This window comes from Manacus candei, unplaced genomic scaffold (assembly GCF_025592945.1).
Source record: "Manacus candei isolate 608988 ecotype Guabito, Panama unplaced genomic scaffold, ASM2559294v1 h1tg000053l, whole genome shotgun sequence".
Taxonomy (NCBI): Eukaryota; Metazoa; Chordata; class Aves; order Passeriformes; family Pipridae; genus Manacus; species Manacus candei.
In genome coordinates, this window is record NW_026138101.1 from 2,022,607 (window position 1) to 2,038,938 (window position 16,332).

General features: G+C 41.9%; 1 protein-coding gene across 2 annotated transcripts in view; it reads right to left on the reverse strand.

The window, feature by feature from the left end:
* The window catches only part of CMIP (c-Maf inducing protein), a 133,355-nt gene that overhangs the window by 19,021 nt on the left and 98,002 nt on the right, over positions 1–16,332 (reverse strand). For both annotated transcript variants that reach the window (XM_051801741.1, XM_051801742.1), the window contains exons 4-10: positions 15,657–15,818; positions 14,483–14,524; positions 12,000–12,062; positions 10,518–10,598; positions 7,284–7,387; positions 6,611–6,715; positions 5,395–5,748 (exon numbers count right to left, since the gene is read on the reverse strand). In XM_051801741.1, the coding sequence (XP_051657701.1) occupies positions 5,395–5,748; positions 6,611–6,715; positions 7,284–7,387; positions 10,518–10,598; positions 12,000–12,062; positions 14,483–14,524; positions 15,657–15,818 (911 nt within the window). The remainder of the gene's footprint in view (positions 1–5,394; positions 5,749–6,610; positions 6,716–7,283; positions 7,388–10,517; positions 10,599–11,999; positions 12,063–14,482; positions 14,525–15,656; positions 15,819–16,332) is intronic.

A 16,332-nucleotide genomic window follows, 5' to 3' on the forward strand; every position in this document is an offset into this window, starting at 1 on the left:
ACAGCACCTACAGATCTTCCCCAACAGAAGCTTAAAAGCTGAGACCCACTTGGAGGCTCAGCTCCTCTGGCATCTCAAGTTCAGTGTTACACCACTGAAGTTCTTTCTTTTGCAATTTGGAGAGCTGTGATTAGTAATAATATGAACCAATCAATTTTTCATGGCTGATCTTCAAAGGAAATTGCAAGAGTAAGAAAAGAGACGTTTTGTAACAGACTAAGATCAAGTGAAACTGTAGCAGAATTGGACAGTATCACTCTGACTTTTGAAGCTGGGGAGCCTCCATTTGCAGAGCAGGTCTGTGAGAGGGTAGTGAAAATAAACCATAGCCTGCTTCCCTAGGAGGAGAAGAAATAAAAAGACAACCATTTCCAATGAAACATATAAAATTTGGTCACATGAGTGGGACCTGAACATAAAATCTGCACAGCCTGTAATCCCTTCAGCCTGAGCTAGGAAACATGAAACAAACATAGCACGAGAATAAAACTAAACTACTTATTAAAAGCCTACGGTGTTTCTCTTCCTCCCACCTATTCCCTTTTCAAAAACATTTTCCTTCTGTCTGTGCTCATCTCATCTTCACTCATCTTTCATTTCAGACAGTTGCTTTTTTCTTTTCCTTTCTTTTTTTTTTTCCAGTCCATTCAAAGCTGTAATACAAGACAGAAGTGTTTGAAGCAGGGAAAGAAAGGGAGATGGATTATCTCTGGCTGCAGTTAACAACCACTGCAATGAGCCAGACAAAGAGGCCAGAACAGGAGGAGGAGGAGGGAGCACAGAGCTCCAGGGAGAGCACCTGTGACAAACTCCCTTTGGAGCTCTTCAAAGGGTGCTGGGCTCAACATTCACGCTCATCACACAGCTCAAATCCCAGGACTAGCCTTATAAAAGGAAAGGGGCAGAAAGACTCCCTGGTTCTGTTTTTTTTTGCAGGACTTGCAATTTTAGGTGAGCAGCACAGCAGCCAAGCTGCAGCCCGACCTACGGGTTCCTGGAAGTGTGTGGAGGGCTGGGGGTCAGGAAGCCAGGCTGTGACAGCTCCTCAGAGCCATCACCTGCTGCTGCACACGTTTTCTAGGGGATTGGCCAAAGCATAGAACAACCATATTAATTAAATAATCCCTGACTGCAGTGACTTTGCCTCTGGGCCATCGTCGCTCTTGGCCTGCCAACATAATACATTTTCCTTCCCCGGGATCACCTTTCACCAAAATGAAAACCTGCCCATATGTCATGTGCAGCACAAACAATCCAAAACATACTAGCAGCCCAGGGCAACCCCGATAAACATGACATAAGAGAATCCACTTGGGATATTCAGAGCATGCCACTGACCTATTGGGGAATGCAGAGCAGGCAGGGGAAGCTCCAGTGGGTGCCTGTGTTTGGAAAGCTGCTGCTCTTATCTCTGAGAGAGCACAAGCCCCAAGTCCTCAGTTTTGGGAGGACAATGAAGAGACATGAGCAATTACTTGGAAGCAGCTTGTTCTCCAGACTGAGCAGCTTGAGCAGCTCAAAAATCTCTTAGATGACCTCTGATGTCAGACAAGATGATCAAGCCCCCTCGTCATGTTCCTGATCCCTTCTTTCCCTGGCTCTAGGTCCAACTCCCTGAATTGTGTGACACAAGGTTTAGCTCAGGGCTCCAGGGCAGACTGAAAAAAAGCCCCATCACACCCTCTGTCACATAAGGCACAAACCTGCTATCTACAAAACAGTGAGGTACCTTTTCATGTTCAGCCCTCTTTTGAGCTGGGCTTGTGGTTTTTCCAAAAGAGGAAAATTTAGCACCACTGAAATACCCTAGAAAGGTCCTGCCCTGGCTGCTAAGAACAGAAACGGGCTCCACTGCTCACAGTTGGCATGAAAGCACCAGGAAACAGCAACACAAGGTTACCCAAAGGAGGTGACACTGCCCTGGTCACACTGGCCCCAGACAGGGGTACAAGTGTCTGGACATCTGGAAGGACCCTTGTCACTACAGGCAGCCATGGAAACAAAAAATAACACAGACAAAGGGTAACAGCTTAGGATACAACACCATCACAGCTTCCCTAAGAGGGGTCTGTTCTCACAGCCAGTTTAGTTTGCTATTTGTTGATCCAGATTTCACTAAAGGAGTTAGTGAAACTCTGGGTGCTGCCAGTGGGATCCTTCCAGTGAAACTCAGATTTTGAAGTCATCCAGACCAAGGAAGAGGTCACAAGGTCCTCCTACCACAACCTCCTCTAACCACAGTTGTGCTGTTCAAGCTCAAGTTTGGCTGTACAAGACGTTCCCTAAGTCATGGAGACATTAACAGGCAAGTAAGAGATGGGCAACACTGAGCTGTTCTCAGAGCCTCTGATTTAATGTGATGAACAGAAAGTTTTCAATTAATTTAGTGCATTTTCTATGCACCAGTTTAAGACTTGTAGCATTCAGGAGGCACTGACTGGCATCAGTAACACTGTCAGAGTCCAGACTGTGTTAGAGAATATTGACACAGAAGTTTGATCCACTTTTGAGTGCAGGACAAAAATATCATGTTCCACTAGAGACTGTCTGCCTTAACATCTGCCCAGACTTTGGGTCATCTGCCAACATCTTTAAAATCATAGTTTTCTGTTTTCCTTTAGTATGCAATAGTTGTGTTTTGTTACTCAACTACATTAGAAAGAGGGTCAAAGATGTTCTGGGTGCTATAAAAGCCCCACAGATGAACTTTCCAAGTGCTCTTTTAGCCTTCTGTGCAAAAAGTGAGGTATTACAGTGATTATTAAATAACATTTTTATTAAGGTTAGAAGTGAGTTTTTTCCCCAAAAAGTAAGTATATGTAGGAATCAGGTGAACAATAAAATGTGCTCTGCTGAAGCTACTGTTGAGAATTCTTATTTGCTAGAGTTTCAATAATTAAAATCTGCCTAAATGATCTACTGCCTGCTGCCCTAAGTTAATTATGTAAAAAAGATAGCATTGCTGGTGACTCTCTTGTTTTGATGATGATACTGAGTCAGACACCTAAAAGAACAATCAAACTCAATGCTAAGCAACTTATTTATGTTTGGCTTACCACTGTTATTAATAAGAACATTATTTTAGTGACTGCCTGCTGAGAGCTCACCTCCTGGATAGCAGTTGTTTTATAATTAATGTTTTCTTCCTACTGGCATGTTCTTCAACTCTTTGTTCATATTCTCAGATTCTCAAAGTACAGCAATAGTATTTTGTGCAACAGAAAGCCTTTGTTCAAGAAAAGTTTGAGCATGAAAGGAATCAGCATCATAACAGCATGTACTTTTGTAATAACTACAAGCCCTTCTACAATGCTTTTCCATCACTGGTTTCAGCATTTAAAAAACAACATTAAAAATCTTTACTATATTTTACAGATAAGGAAAATGAGGCACTTATAAGTGACTTATCTAAAATCTCCTAAGCCAGTGGCAAAATCAGCAAAACTCAGTCCTGCACTAATGCTTTCAGGTTCCAAAAAAAACAAGGGATGAACAGGAATGGAAGGGAACCCTAAACAGTGGAGCTACAATCTGTACAGCCATGGCTCTGCCTTGGAAGCTGTCCTGTGTTCTCACAGGTTGTGGACTCTGGCAGGTCAATCTGAGGAGAGCTGCACCAGCTTTGTACTGCTGCTGGGCCTTCTCATCCTGTGGGTTTCACCCTTCAGAACTCACATCATACAACCCAAGAAAGGCCCCAAAGCTGCTCCACACCTTCAATGCCCATAACAGGAACAGATTCCCATTTTCACTGCTGCTCTTGAACAGCTTGATTTTCAAAGAGACGCCAAACAAATAAAAAAAAATAGATTATTTTAAGGTATGGCGTGAAATAAGAGTTCTTTGCGTAGGAAATTAGAGGGATTGAGACCTGGTATATCAAATGTTTAAAATGTGGAGAGGCTGTGAGGAAGAACATGCCCATTCGTGAATTTGTTTATAAGTGTGTGTCAGCTGCATGATGAAACCAAAACCGTCAATGCTTAGTGAGTCAGCATCCAAGCCAGCACCAGGACTGAGAGAGTTCAGTGTTTATGGAAAACAGCGACAGTCCAAGGGGATGAGAATAAATACACGACGTGCTCAATGAAGCACCTGGGTGGGTGAAGACTTAGTAGCCCTCAGATGAAGCAAACTCAGATGCTGTGCTTTTTAATGCACATTTTTAAAGGCAGAAGAGCCCAGGCCACAGGGAAAAAAATATAAAATCAGCCTTCACAGCAACTTCCTGCTCAAGAATCTAATGGGAACAGTACCTTGGATTCACCTGTCCTGTCTCCGGTTTTGAATGTGTGCTGAAGTATTTGCAAGCCAGATCTGCACTGAGTGAAAGAGCTGTGTTGCAAATTTGTACCATGTATTTTGAATAAAATGGAAATGTGGGACAAAACCTTCACAGAAACCTCCATCACAGCAGTCTGACTTAAATTAATTTCTTGAGAGCAAACCTCCAGATTTGACTAAAGTGTAGCTGCATGCTCATGGTTTACAGTGGAGTCCAAATTTCAACCACCATATCTTGGATTCTAAAAAACTCAACTATTACTTCATTAAGCCTTACATTGTTTAAAAATAATTTAACAGTTTGCCCAAAGACATACTGCAACTCAGTACCAGAGCTGGCTGTCAAAGCTAATGATGTTGTTTTACTGTGCTTTTATTACAAGCTTCTATTCTGCAGTCCACCTTTTGTGTTATTGTATTTCATTTATTTACCCAGGAGCAAAACAAGCTTTTTCTGAAGAACATTTTCCTTTGTATTCCTTTTGAAGATATTCAGAGTATTTGCCTCTCAGGAAACCCTGGAGCCATCATTTTGTAAAGATTATTTGAGCACCTGTTCCTAACACAGGCTCACTGTACCAAAGCAAGTGGTCAACAAATAGAGACTCCATTCTAATACAAGTAAATCTGAATGAATCATAAAACTTCTACAAACACGTGAAGGGAGAACACCTAAGTAAAGAACAATAACCTCACCCAACTCCTGCTGCCTATCACTGCACAGGCACTGAGCCTAGAACAGACCTGCCTTTTCTAGCTCTGTCTCAGGCAATCCCAAGAGCCCTGGAGAAGACAAATGGATTTTTTTATTTATTTTTGGTGGGCAAGAACAAAAACAGAAACCACTGGCAGCAACATCCCGTCTTCTGTAAAATGCCTGAGGTTCACTGTACAAATAAGCTTTCCATTTTCATCTTCCTAATGCTATTTTTAGAACATATTGGCAGTGCCAGATGTCTCTTTCAAAGGCTGGACTCTCTCGAGCTGGAGTTAAGATTTATAACCATGTGCTTGCCCGCCACAGATGTTTGAAGACAACAGGCCTGTGGGAAAAGCCCCCCATTGTTAAGATGACATTGTTCAAAAAGCTGTTTGAAAATAGTTACTCACAGCATCTTGAGTATTTCAACATAGCAGCCCAGGATCCTGTCTGCCTGGGCACTCAGCTCGATGCTCATGGTGCTGCAGGTGGGGCTGACCATCAGGCAGTCGATGAGGTTGGGCTCGCTGTCGTTGCCCACGCTGGCTGTCATCTTCTGGTTCGCCGTGTTGTTGCGCTCCACTTCCACGTGGATCTCGTTTGCAGTGACAATAACTGGTTTGAGACGGGATTCAGTCAAGGTGGCCTCCTGAGAGACCAGGTCAGGACTTGTGTGCAGAAGGCGGAGGGGGAGATTAGGCTTTCGGTCGCACTGCTGCTGGCAGCCATTCCGAATTTCCTTCAGGCTTGGCGAATTGTCCCGACTGAATTTGAAAAATAAACAAATCGTTTCAATAGACAGACATACCAGCAGAGAGCAGGAGAGGGAGTGCAACGCTGAGGAGCCAAGACTTTTTGCAATTTCCCACCGTATTTCACCCCAGCCCACCGGACGGCTTTCCCCTGTGTAATCGGATTACTGAAATCAATTAAAAACATTAAAAGGCTCCAATAGGACTGTTCTGCAGCCCCTATTCTACAAAGATTTGAGCTTTTCATTACTCTAATTGACATGCCAGTTTAGTATAAAGGTGAACTTTCCCATCCAAGTTGTGCAAAGCCGTAACAGAATCCATGCCCAAGTATGTATCTGGCTACAGTACATGCCCAGACATTTGTCTGCAGCCCTCACGTCTGGAATTTGTGCTGGACACTAAGCAGCCCCTGTCCGTGCTCTACCATGAGGAAAGTCAGATAGGCATAAACAAACAGGAAACATAGCAGAGGGGAACCCTCAGTGCCTACTGGAAACTGGCTCGTGTGTCAAGAACTGCAGCGTCTATTTTGCGGCAAGTCAGGAATCGAATTTTCCACAGTAATGGAGGCAGCACTGTGAAACCAGCTCGGGTTCAAAGCTGTAGATATACAGGGATTTACACACAACCCCTTCTTCAAGGTGTCACCCTTCCCTTTGGTGAGTACCAGTGAATGAAGGTTCAACACCTTTCAGGTTTTCCAGCACTGAGTGTAACAAATATAACCATGTATCTACAAACACATAAATGTGACTGACCAGAACACCAGCAATGAATAGGTGAGAACAAAGACACCCTCCCACAGATCCACATCCATCTTGTTTACTGATGCCTTGGGTTTGGAAGTGAGCAGCTGGGAATTCATACTGACCTGTTGATAAATTCCTCATAACACGAATAAATGGCTGCTAAGCAGACAGCTACAAGATTTGGCAGGACTCTGGGATGTGGGCATTGTCCCGTTGGACCATGCATGCTGAAAAACAAAAACCAAGATGACATCACTGCCAGGAAGATTTCTGTGGGTAAAACCAGCCAGACAGAACGAGGTGTCAAACCTGGATAAGCATCCTCAGGGAATCTTTCAGAAGGGCCATAACAGAGAGATACTTTAACTCTGTAAATCCCTACCAATTGCCCTATTTATGATCAAGGCTAACCTGCAGCATGAGTTTACCTGATGTGGTAGCCCTACAGACCTCCAAAAAACATACACATAATTGAGCATTATGAGGTTGAATGTTAATGAAAATATCCTTGTAGAGGCTTTGAGTCTAAATATAAAGGAAGAATGTACACGAGGCAAAGTCTGCTTCCAGTGTGGAACTAGGCAGAAGCCCCAGGCATATTTGAGAATTCAGGTTTTTTCAAAAGAGCATTCAGCAACATTGGCTGGTGGACTCAATTTATTTGCTGTTTGCCAGTCCCAAAAAAGCACCAGCTACTCTTAACAGCCAGTAAGGGGACAAGCAGATGTGGGAGAAGCAACACACCAAGGCATGTACACAGGATTGGACATATGCCATAAATTAAATGCAACTAACCTGTGAATAAACTTCTTCACCACCTCCATTCCAGCATTCAGCTCGTTCAAAGACAGAATATACTCCTGAGTAAACAGCCGCAACCGAGGGCACTTCCCAAAATCCTGTCCAAAAAGGAGAGACCCGGTGAAGATGGTGAATGTACGTCCAAACTGTGGGTTTTCAAAAGAAATCAACTCAAACCCAACTGAATTCACTTTGCTATTATGCTTCAAGAGGACAGTATTGCTGCATGCTGATGTAATGTTCTCCCCACTAATAGTGACATGCTTTCCAATCTCTTCTTTCCCCATATCCACTTTAAAAAAAAAAAAAAATGTTTAATGAAACAAGAACAAAACATCCCACCTGCACTTACGTTTCTTTTGTACATTTCACTTTATACCTTCATTTTGAACATTTTTTGCTGTTGGTTTGCATTTTTGCTTCCACTTATCACTGCAGATTTTTGAAAGTAAAACTCAAAAATAAAATTATACTTCTCTGTTTGGCATCATATGTACCCTGGTTTTAGAGAAAATCTTTTGGGCATGCAATCAATAAGCAGTCAAATGTAAAACCAGAGGTCAGTTTTTTCTCCAGGGATTTTACTCCAGCTACAATGTGAATCTGACAGGTGAGCTCAACAGTCACTTTCTTTAAATCCTGCAGTCAGAAAGGCACCTGCAAACTGAAATCCTGCATCTCCTCACATCACCTGCTATTTTTAGATGTGAAAGGAGTAAGTTCTGCTGTCTGGTGAGTGTTATTCCACAGCACATTTCCTCACATTTGCACAGGTGTAACCTTATTACACAGGTGTTGCAGAACTGAATTTCCAAGGGGTGAACAAGGTCCTCTGAGGACAAACAAGCACCCCCAGTTATCCCTCCAGCAGCTGCCTGTGGACAAACTTCATGGCAACTTAAAGAAATGCCACAGTGGTAATGAACTGGTGGTGGTGGTCTGCAAAAGGGATGATACATTCCCAGAGCACTGAAACCTCCTGCTAACTCATTTTGGTTTCAGGCACTTCTATAGCACAACCTGTATTAACATCTCCTAAGTTTTACAGCTAGAGAAAATTACCCAAAATGTGAAAACGAGCCTAGCCTGAACAATGTCTCCTTCAACCTTAAGTGTCACTCTGCTAGTACTGAATGTCTACCTGGTTAAGTTCACCCAGCAAAGGGACTGTGGGCGATTCCACACTTGGTATTACAACTAAAATTATTAAACTTCCAACAACTCCTTCTGGCAGGAGCAAATTGACTTGGTCCAAGGGCATGAGACCATGTGTGCCTCACACAACATTTGAATAATTCCATGAACACGCCTTGCAAAAGAGCTCCTGCAGCTGCAATTTGCCTATGAAATTTTTCAACCCATATGGGTGTCTTAACTGAAGCTAGAATGCAAGTCCAAGGGGTCATGAAAAGGATGTCATTGCTGATCCCTGTAAAATAAAATATCTCTCTAAATATAATACAATGCCCTGTCAGCATATCAAGTACAGAACAATACACACTGTTGATATTGTTTGCTAAAAAAAAAAAAATAGTGCTTATATTCAAACATTTGGGCTGAGCCTACAAACAGCTGAAATCCAAAGGTTTAGGAGGTTGCTGAGCACTCCCCAAACAACTCAACACACAACAGCCTCCGGTCCTGCACGTAATCTGCAGTATCAGCAAGACAAAAAGCCATCCTTGTTCTTTTGAGATCTCAAAATCATAGACAAATGAGACACCCCTTCCCCATTTTATAGGTAGGAAACTGTGGAACGAAACTTGTCAGGGATTTTCAAAGGCCACAGAACAAATGAGAGGCGAAGGTGGAGAGATCCAGTTCAACTCTACGGACGCTGAGCTGCACAGATGGGGAAGTTTCCTGCCAACAACACCGTCCCCCTAAAATGTAACTTCAGTTACGTGCACACACACACACACACACACATTCTCTAAAGGACTGTTCAGTACAGAAGTCCCTGGAGAGTGGTAAAGTGCCCAAATCCACTCCAATTAATACATGACACCATAAATTCCCTGACTACACGCTGCGGTACAGACATGTTGATTTTCAATCTGCAAATGTTAAGTATGGTAAATATACCCAATTCTCTGAAGCTAACCAAATACAAGCATTACACTGTGCATTTAGATTTTATTTGAGACCCCTCAAGAGCTCTGGATGCTTTAAAAACATCAGTCTGGAATCCAAGAATAACATTTACAGAATATTTCATTGAACGGTACAGAATATTCAAAAATGTTTACATGTCTGCAGAGTGCAGGCACAGAGCCAGGAATACGACCTTTTTGCCATCTTGGGCTTTCTACCTAGTTCTGTAAACTCAGGGAGTTAAATAATAAGATTGTAAAAATAAGAAATATGAACTGTTTTCTACTGGGTTTATGTTGCACACAGCACGACAGCAGATGGTCTCTAAAATTACATCAGTTAGTGAAAAGAAGTTGATTATGTAGTTACAGAGGTTCATCCTTGAGATCACTGCCAAGTCAACTGTCTTAAATATTTTATTTTACTTATTTGTTTAGTCTTTGCCACAGCATTGTGAAGTAAGACTTCTTTATGCAACTTTAAAATCATGGCAGGAAATTTAATATGCCACAAAGGCTGGAGAGCTGGTAAATAACCCAGAACTCTCTTAGGGAAGGAATACGGATCATGTAAGAATATCTTTGTGGAGGGGGAGGGAAAATCTGCTCCACAGGGCAGGACAATCTTCTGGCATTTATTTCAAACACTAACAAGGAATTGATTGGCAATGAAAAGAGAAAAGCCTGGGTGAGAATAGTTATAAAATGAGTACATGAATCCTGCAATGAAAAGGAAGAATAACAGCAGAAAAGCATAAAGAAATTCAGGAAATCTAGGTAAGAACTCACTGGACATGAGCCTAAAGAAAAATGGAAATCCAGAGAGCTGGGGGTGTCTTAAAAAAAAAATGTTGAGAGCCTTAGCTCAAAATCAACAAAGTCCCTGTTCTGATTTTGTTATTTCTTTGATTTTAAACTATTTTAACTGCAAGGATGGCATGTGGGGAGTAAACAAGGCACCAAGAGCCAGGTGGGAGAGAGCTGGAGCTTCATATGCTGGCACTGCTGCCAAAAGAAATGCCCCTCAAAACAATACTTTGCTTAGATGCTCTGGAAAATCCCACTGAATACAAAGTAACACACAATTACATGCAGCATTCACAGTCTGGGGGGGCCAGGTCTCTGGTGCACTCACCATGTTGTGTTTGAGAATCCTCTGTACCACTGGTGTGAACACTTCGATCACAACCATGGACCGCGGGCGCTCTCGGCAGTGCTGGAACGAGCAACAGGTCATTCTGTGAGCTGCAGAAATCATGAAGGTGGGTCTCCCCTGGTTTCACATCCCATGAATGGACTACCCCAAAATTAACAAGATTCAAGGGCTAAATTAGCCTTTCCTGGGTTACGCTGCTCTCTCCTATGAATTTGCTGACATCTAATAGACTATACAGGTTCAAGAGCTCCCATTCTTCCCAAAACTCACTCGAATGTAGCATTTTGGGGACTCATATCCCTTTTGTCAAATTTGGTTGAAGCTTGCCAACAGTTTTGAAATGGGTTGGGAGGCAGGAAGATATGTACACACAGGCAGTGTAATGGCACAAACCTCCTTTCCTTGGGATCCAGGCTAAAAACCTCTGGTGGATCTTGGAGGGTACTAACAACCCACTCTCCCATCACAAGATAAAATATACAATCAAAATGTATCAGTCAGGGTAATTTGGGTTGGGAAGGACCTTTGAAAGTCATCTTGTCTAACCCCTTGCTCAAGGCAGGGTCAATTGTGAAGATAGATTTGCCCTCTCATTAGTCTTGTCCACTTCAGTTCTGAAAAGTCCATAACCTGTTTCCATTCCTGCAACTCTACACAGCCCATCCCACACATTTACAGACAATCAGGCGCCCATCTCTGATGGAGACCAAAGACAAAAAAAGACCCAAACCAGGAATAAAAATGCCCTGAGTCCAAGGCTGGAGAAGACCCTACAAGTGGCTTATAAAAATGCAACAGTCAGAGGAGTTTCTGAAACTTGACTTAATTTCTGTAGGAAGAAGCAGCTGATGAGTAAACTCTGGATGGGAATTACAAGCAGCATCCAGAATGTTTGACAGATGCATACACAGTCATCAGCAAGTAAATTTAAGCAGACTTGAAACTGAAACACTAACAGGCCTAGAGGAAAAGTAGTACTTTCAAATCCATAAGGTCTGCAACCCAAAGTACCCAGAAGTTTATGGAAAAGATGCAAAATGCAGCACAAGCATGGATTTACCAGAGAAGAGGATAGGTCCTTATTAAGTCCCAGTGACATAATACCATTAGGGCTGAGTTAGACATCACATTACCACCTCATCTGAACACAGATCCAATGATCTCTGCATTAGCCAAACAGAACATGCAGTAGGACACCTCCTGTACCCAGACTGAGGTGTGGGAGTCTGAAACCTGTAACTCTCACACAGTATCAGGACAAAACAGACTGATGTACTAAGGCACACAGTTCTATTTATCATAATGGTGCTGTTAACTATTCCACTATCACTGGATGTTGACCAAAAAACTGAAATCAATTCAGGTAGGACGTAAGGAGTTAAAGAAAAAAACAACCACCCCCTCAAAGAACTATGCTCATCTACAACTATGAGATTTCAGAAAGAAAAACTGTTCTGATACCTTGCAGAAGAATTCACAGAGGTCAGGAGGAGGATGGTTGTTTTCCAGCAAAGGTGCAATTGCCTTTAAAAGGAAAAAGAGAGAAAAATTCAATTAAAGGACTGCAACTGCATATTGCAAACAACTATTTTTCAGGGTGAGGGCGGGAACTCAGCTTTAGAAAAGGACAAAAAGCATAACCAAAGAAATTAGAGGTGGGCTATGTGTTTATTTTACAAGTAAACTCAAGAACACCTCTGCCATGAGTTCTCTGGAAAACTTTGCCTTTAACTGCACCAGTGTAAATACATAAACCACAGCAAAGGAGAGAGATTTTTATAATAGCTTCAATAAAAACAGGAGCAGACCAATTGTTTTAGGATGTAATAAGGCAAGGATGAATCTGGCTCACTACTTCAGTTAGAACACTTCCCTGAAAGAAAAAAATGAAAAACACCAGACACACACACATATCTTTTATGGAAGACTTCGAGTTCTTTTTTATGAGAAATAGCCCACTAAAAGTGACCCAGCTCTGTTCTCACCTAGGAGGACCCTATTCATCCAAATCAAGCACTTTGTGAAAGTTGAGATCACTATTCCTCCTTTGTTGCTACGCAAACCAATGTGCTTATGCTGGGTAAATACATTAGAGGTCATACCTGCCACTGAGGGTGTAATGAATTTATGTTGCTGTTACTTCCTTTGTAAATCAGAAAATGGTACTAGAATAATACACTGTCTCTATGTGATGGTGCCTTTAGGTTTTTCCAGTCTTCAGCTAAAGGGATTCCCAGTACCCATTTAGAAGTAAGGCACTAAATACAGCAGCCAGGACATTTTGTATTAAGCAACACCAGATATTTTATCTGGATGGCATCTGGAGTTTTACTGCTTTGGTTTTTGCTCTCCCTCTCATCTCCTTAAGGGTTTCAGCCCTGTGAGTCTGCTTGCAATGGCTGTGTTTCACAACAGCCACTCTCACACACACAAGTCAAGATTAGTGGGAATTTCAGCAATGAAACCCAACACATTTGCAAAGTTCAGTTTTGGTTATGCACAAGAACTTTGAACTTTCTGTTCATTATCGTGTGCCATCCTCCTGCAACTGTTCAATTCCTCTCTGGTGCTGGCCCAGCAACGGTGGCTGATGGAGAACACAACACCAGTCCAGTCAGAGTAGAATATCCTCGTTCCCCATCCAACACCTGAGCTCGAGATCTTCCCTGAATCCATCTTTTGGAGTGTTTGCTATGGGACCTGCCAAACCACAACAGAGATGCTCAAGCAAGTCATGGTTCTGTCTGTACATACAGTGGGGAAGAGCAACAGCCTGAAAGCACCTTTTCCTGTATTTTCCTTATGAGTGCTGTGGTCAAGAGCAGCTATGGCAACATGTGCCTCCCTGTCCTGAGCAGGAAGGGATTGGCTGGCATATTGATCTGTTCCAGCACCATCTAGAGAAGGCAAGCTGGCTCCATCTGCACAGCAAATCACTGTGTACTTTTCACATAAATACACAGTATTAGCAATACTTTCCAAGAATAGCCTGGTTATCTGTGTAATGGCAGTGAGCTCTGAATGCCCAGGAACTGCTACCTCCTTAATAGCTCGGGCACAACCTACAAAGAAAAGCAAATGCAACTTCAGACACCTATCTCAGTGACTGATTCCATCTAAAATGGTATCTTAGGCAGCAGATAAAGAGAACTCACACCTACTGGCAGCTACCTGCCACCTTGTCATTTCGCAGAAAGAGCTATGGAGATGTGATACAATCAGGTGGTGGTGAGGCTCTAGATTAGATTACTGGGAAAATCTCCTGGAAATTGCCAGAGAATGAAATTAAATTACAGTGATGGGGAACCAAGTTCCATCTTGGATAAATTGTTGAGATTTTGTATTTTGTTTCACAAGGAACAGAGTTGCTATTTGATTCACTTATTTCTATGTCTAAATAAACATGACCTACAGAAAAGAAAAACTTTGAAGAGGCTATTTTTACAAATCAAGTAAGCAGGGGGTTAAACTGTAGTGACACATATCCACACTTACAACAACAATCACTTGCTCACATACTATCAGCAATGGAGACATTCTGTATATGGTAGCATCAGCCCCTCAGGAAACTACTAAGCCTCAGGGTTTTATAGGGCACATCTGCAAATGATGGGGTTTGACTATTTAAAGTACATATATAGATATGAACATTGCTCTGTGTAGCCTAGTAAGGGGGCCATTTGGGGAGACTATTAACACTCACATGCTGTGCTCTTTCATATAAACTGATGAGAAAGCTTTACTGTGACTCCTCTATGAAACAAGAGGAATTACAAAGCCACACAAAAACCAGACAAATGGTTTTGATTGCTGCCCAAGTTTACCAGCATTGGTGGAAATGCTTTCATTGGGGTAGAGACTTCACTGGGGTAGAGACAAGCACTAAGAGAAGTGTCATGAAACAATACCAATTTATCCTCAGATTTCAACAGAAGGATACTCACCACAATAATGCTCTCCTGGTCTTGAGTGGTTAAGTTGTTGTTCTAGAAGAGTTGAATAGAAAACAATAAATGAGAAAAGAGTACTCTGAGTTGGCACATCAGCACACAGAGTTCTCAGCTACCACAGACACAAACAGAAAGGTTCAAGACTGAAATTGCTTATTTTCTGAATAAAAATCATCGAATTAAAATCATTCTCCTAAAGAAGGTGGTAAACTGTCTGCCATGAGCAGTGGTCCAAGCTTCCATTTGTCCCTCAGCCCACTGAGATTCAAGTCACCCCAGCCACCAAAAGCTGAACATACAATCACCAGAATGCCCGAGGAGGTCTCAATCATCCAGAAAACTAAATCTAGTGATACATTTCTTTAAAATGTTTTAAGGCAAGCTGTATGTTTCTATAAAAATTAATAAAAGGATTGTTGTGGTGTTGGTTACCACTTGTGGGTAATAAACTAACTGCTGCAGTTTTCTTGAAATCCCTTCTTTAAACACAGTACCAGTAAAAGCCAATAAATTGACTGGAAGTCACCTATGCAAAAGAGTTTGCTTGGGGCTTTTTCAGCAGCATAATCCATCCAGAAATTACCAAGTTCTGAGTTGCTAAGACTTTTGACTACTGTAAGAAAAACAGATAGCAACTTTTTTTGCTTATATCAAATTTTTGTAAATCAAAACTAAGACATGAAAAACTTTTTTGGCATTACATTTCCTGTTAATGAAAACTTAGACATTTGAAACATAACTAGTAATAATAAAATAGCTGCATAATTAATTTATTGTTCTGTATGTAAGAATTACTGGTCATGGAAGCAAAGCCAATGGAATAGAAATCAAGGGGAGTTTTACCACTGACTTGAAATTAGACAAGAATCAGACCCATAATAAATTCACCATAAATATTAAACCAAGCAATTAAACAAACAAAAAACCCCAAACCAACAAATTAAAGAGAAATGTGGCTTGTTTTGGTTTTAGGAATCTACCTAACAGCATGGGTCAAATTTCCCTTCTCCCCAGCAAGTGCAAATTCCACTCAAGTCAGCAGAAGTCACAAGTAGACTCACAGGCAGAATTTTGACAGCCCAAGTTAAAATAAAACCCACTCACAAGCTTTTAACTGTCTCTCATCTACACGTGACAGTGTCTTGCAGGAGCCCTGCTGAGGTCATACCTCTGAGAGCAGTTTGGAGACAATCTCCAGAGGTGCTTGGTGGATGGAGTCGTCCTGCAGCGGGGACGTCAGCGCCATGTCCACCAGCGTCCGGATCTCCTTCAGCACCACCTCCCAGCGGCTGGGGTTACTGAGCACCTTCTTGTACTTGTAAATCTTCTTCTGCAAGAAACAGGAAAGGGTTTCCTATAATGCAACTGCCAAGTGGGCTGCTCTGAATTTTGAGTTTTGCCTTTTCTGGTTGCTGAGAGGCTGTACTTAAAACTTTAAAATGGACAAGAAAACCTTGTACGTCTGTACCGATTTCTTCTGCGGAAGCAATGGGAAACCATGATTCTTTTTATTTTTAAAATATTTTTTTTAACTCTAGAGCATCTTTATTTTCACCATCTCCTCTTGCAAACACTTTATTCCTTGGGCTAATAACAGATACCTGTTATTGCATTGTTTCTAAAGCTGTAGGTTCTTTTAAAGGGAGTCATTAAGAAAGGGGGGGAGAGAGAGGCCATCAAAACATCACTGCAGAGATACTTTATTCTACATTGCTAATTGGTGAATTTACAGTCAAAATTTAATAAAATCAATTTTATCAAAGCACAAATTTCCAGCAGACCCACAGGCTTTCTTTTCTGTCTTGAAGTACCCTGAAAAGTCATGCTGTCACCCTCCAGGTTGA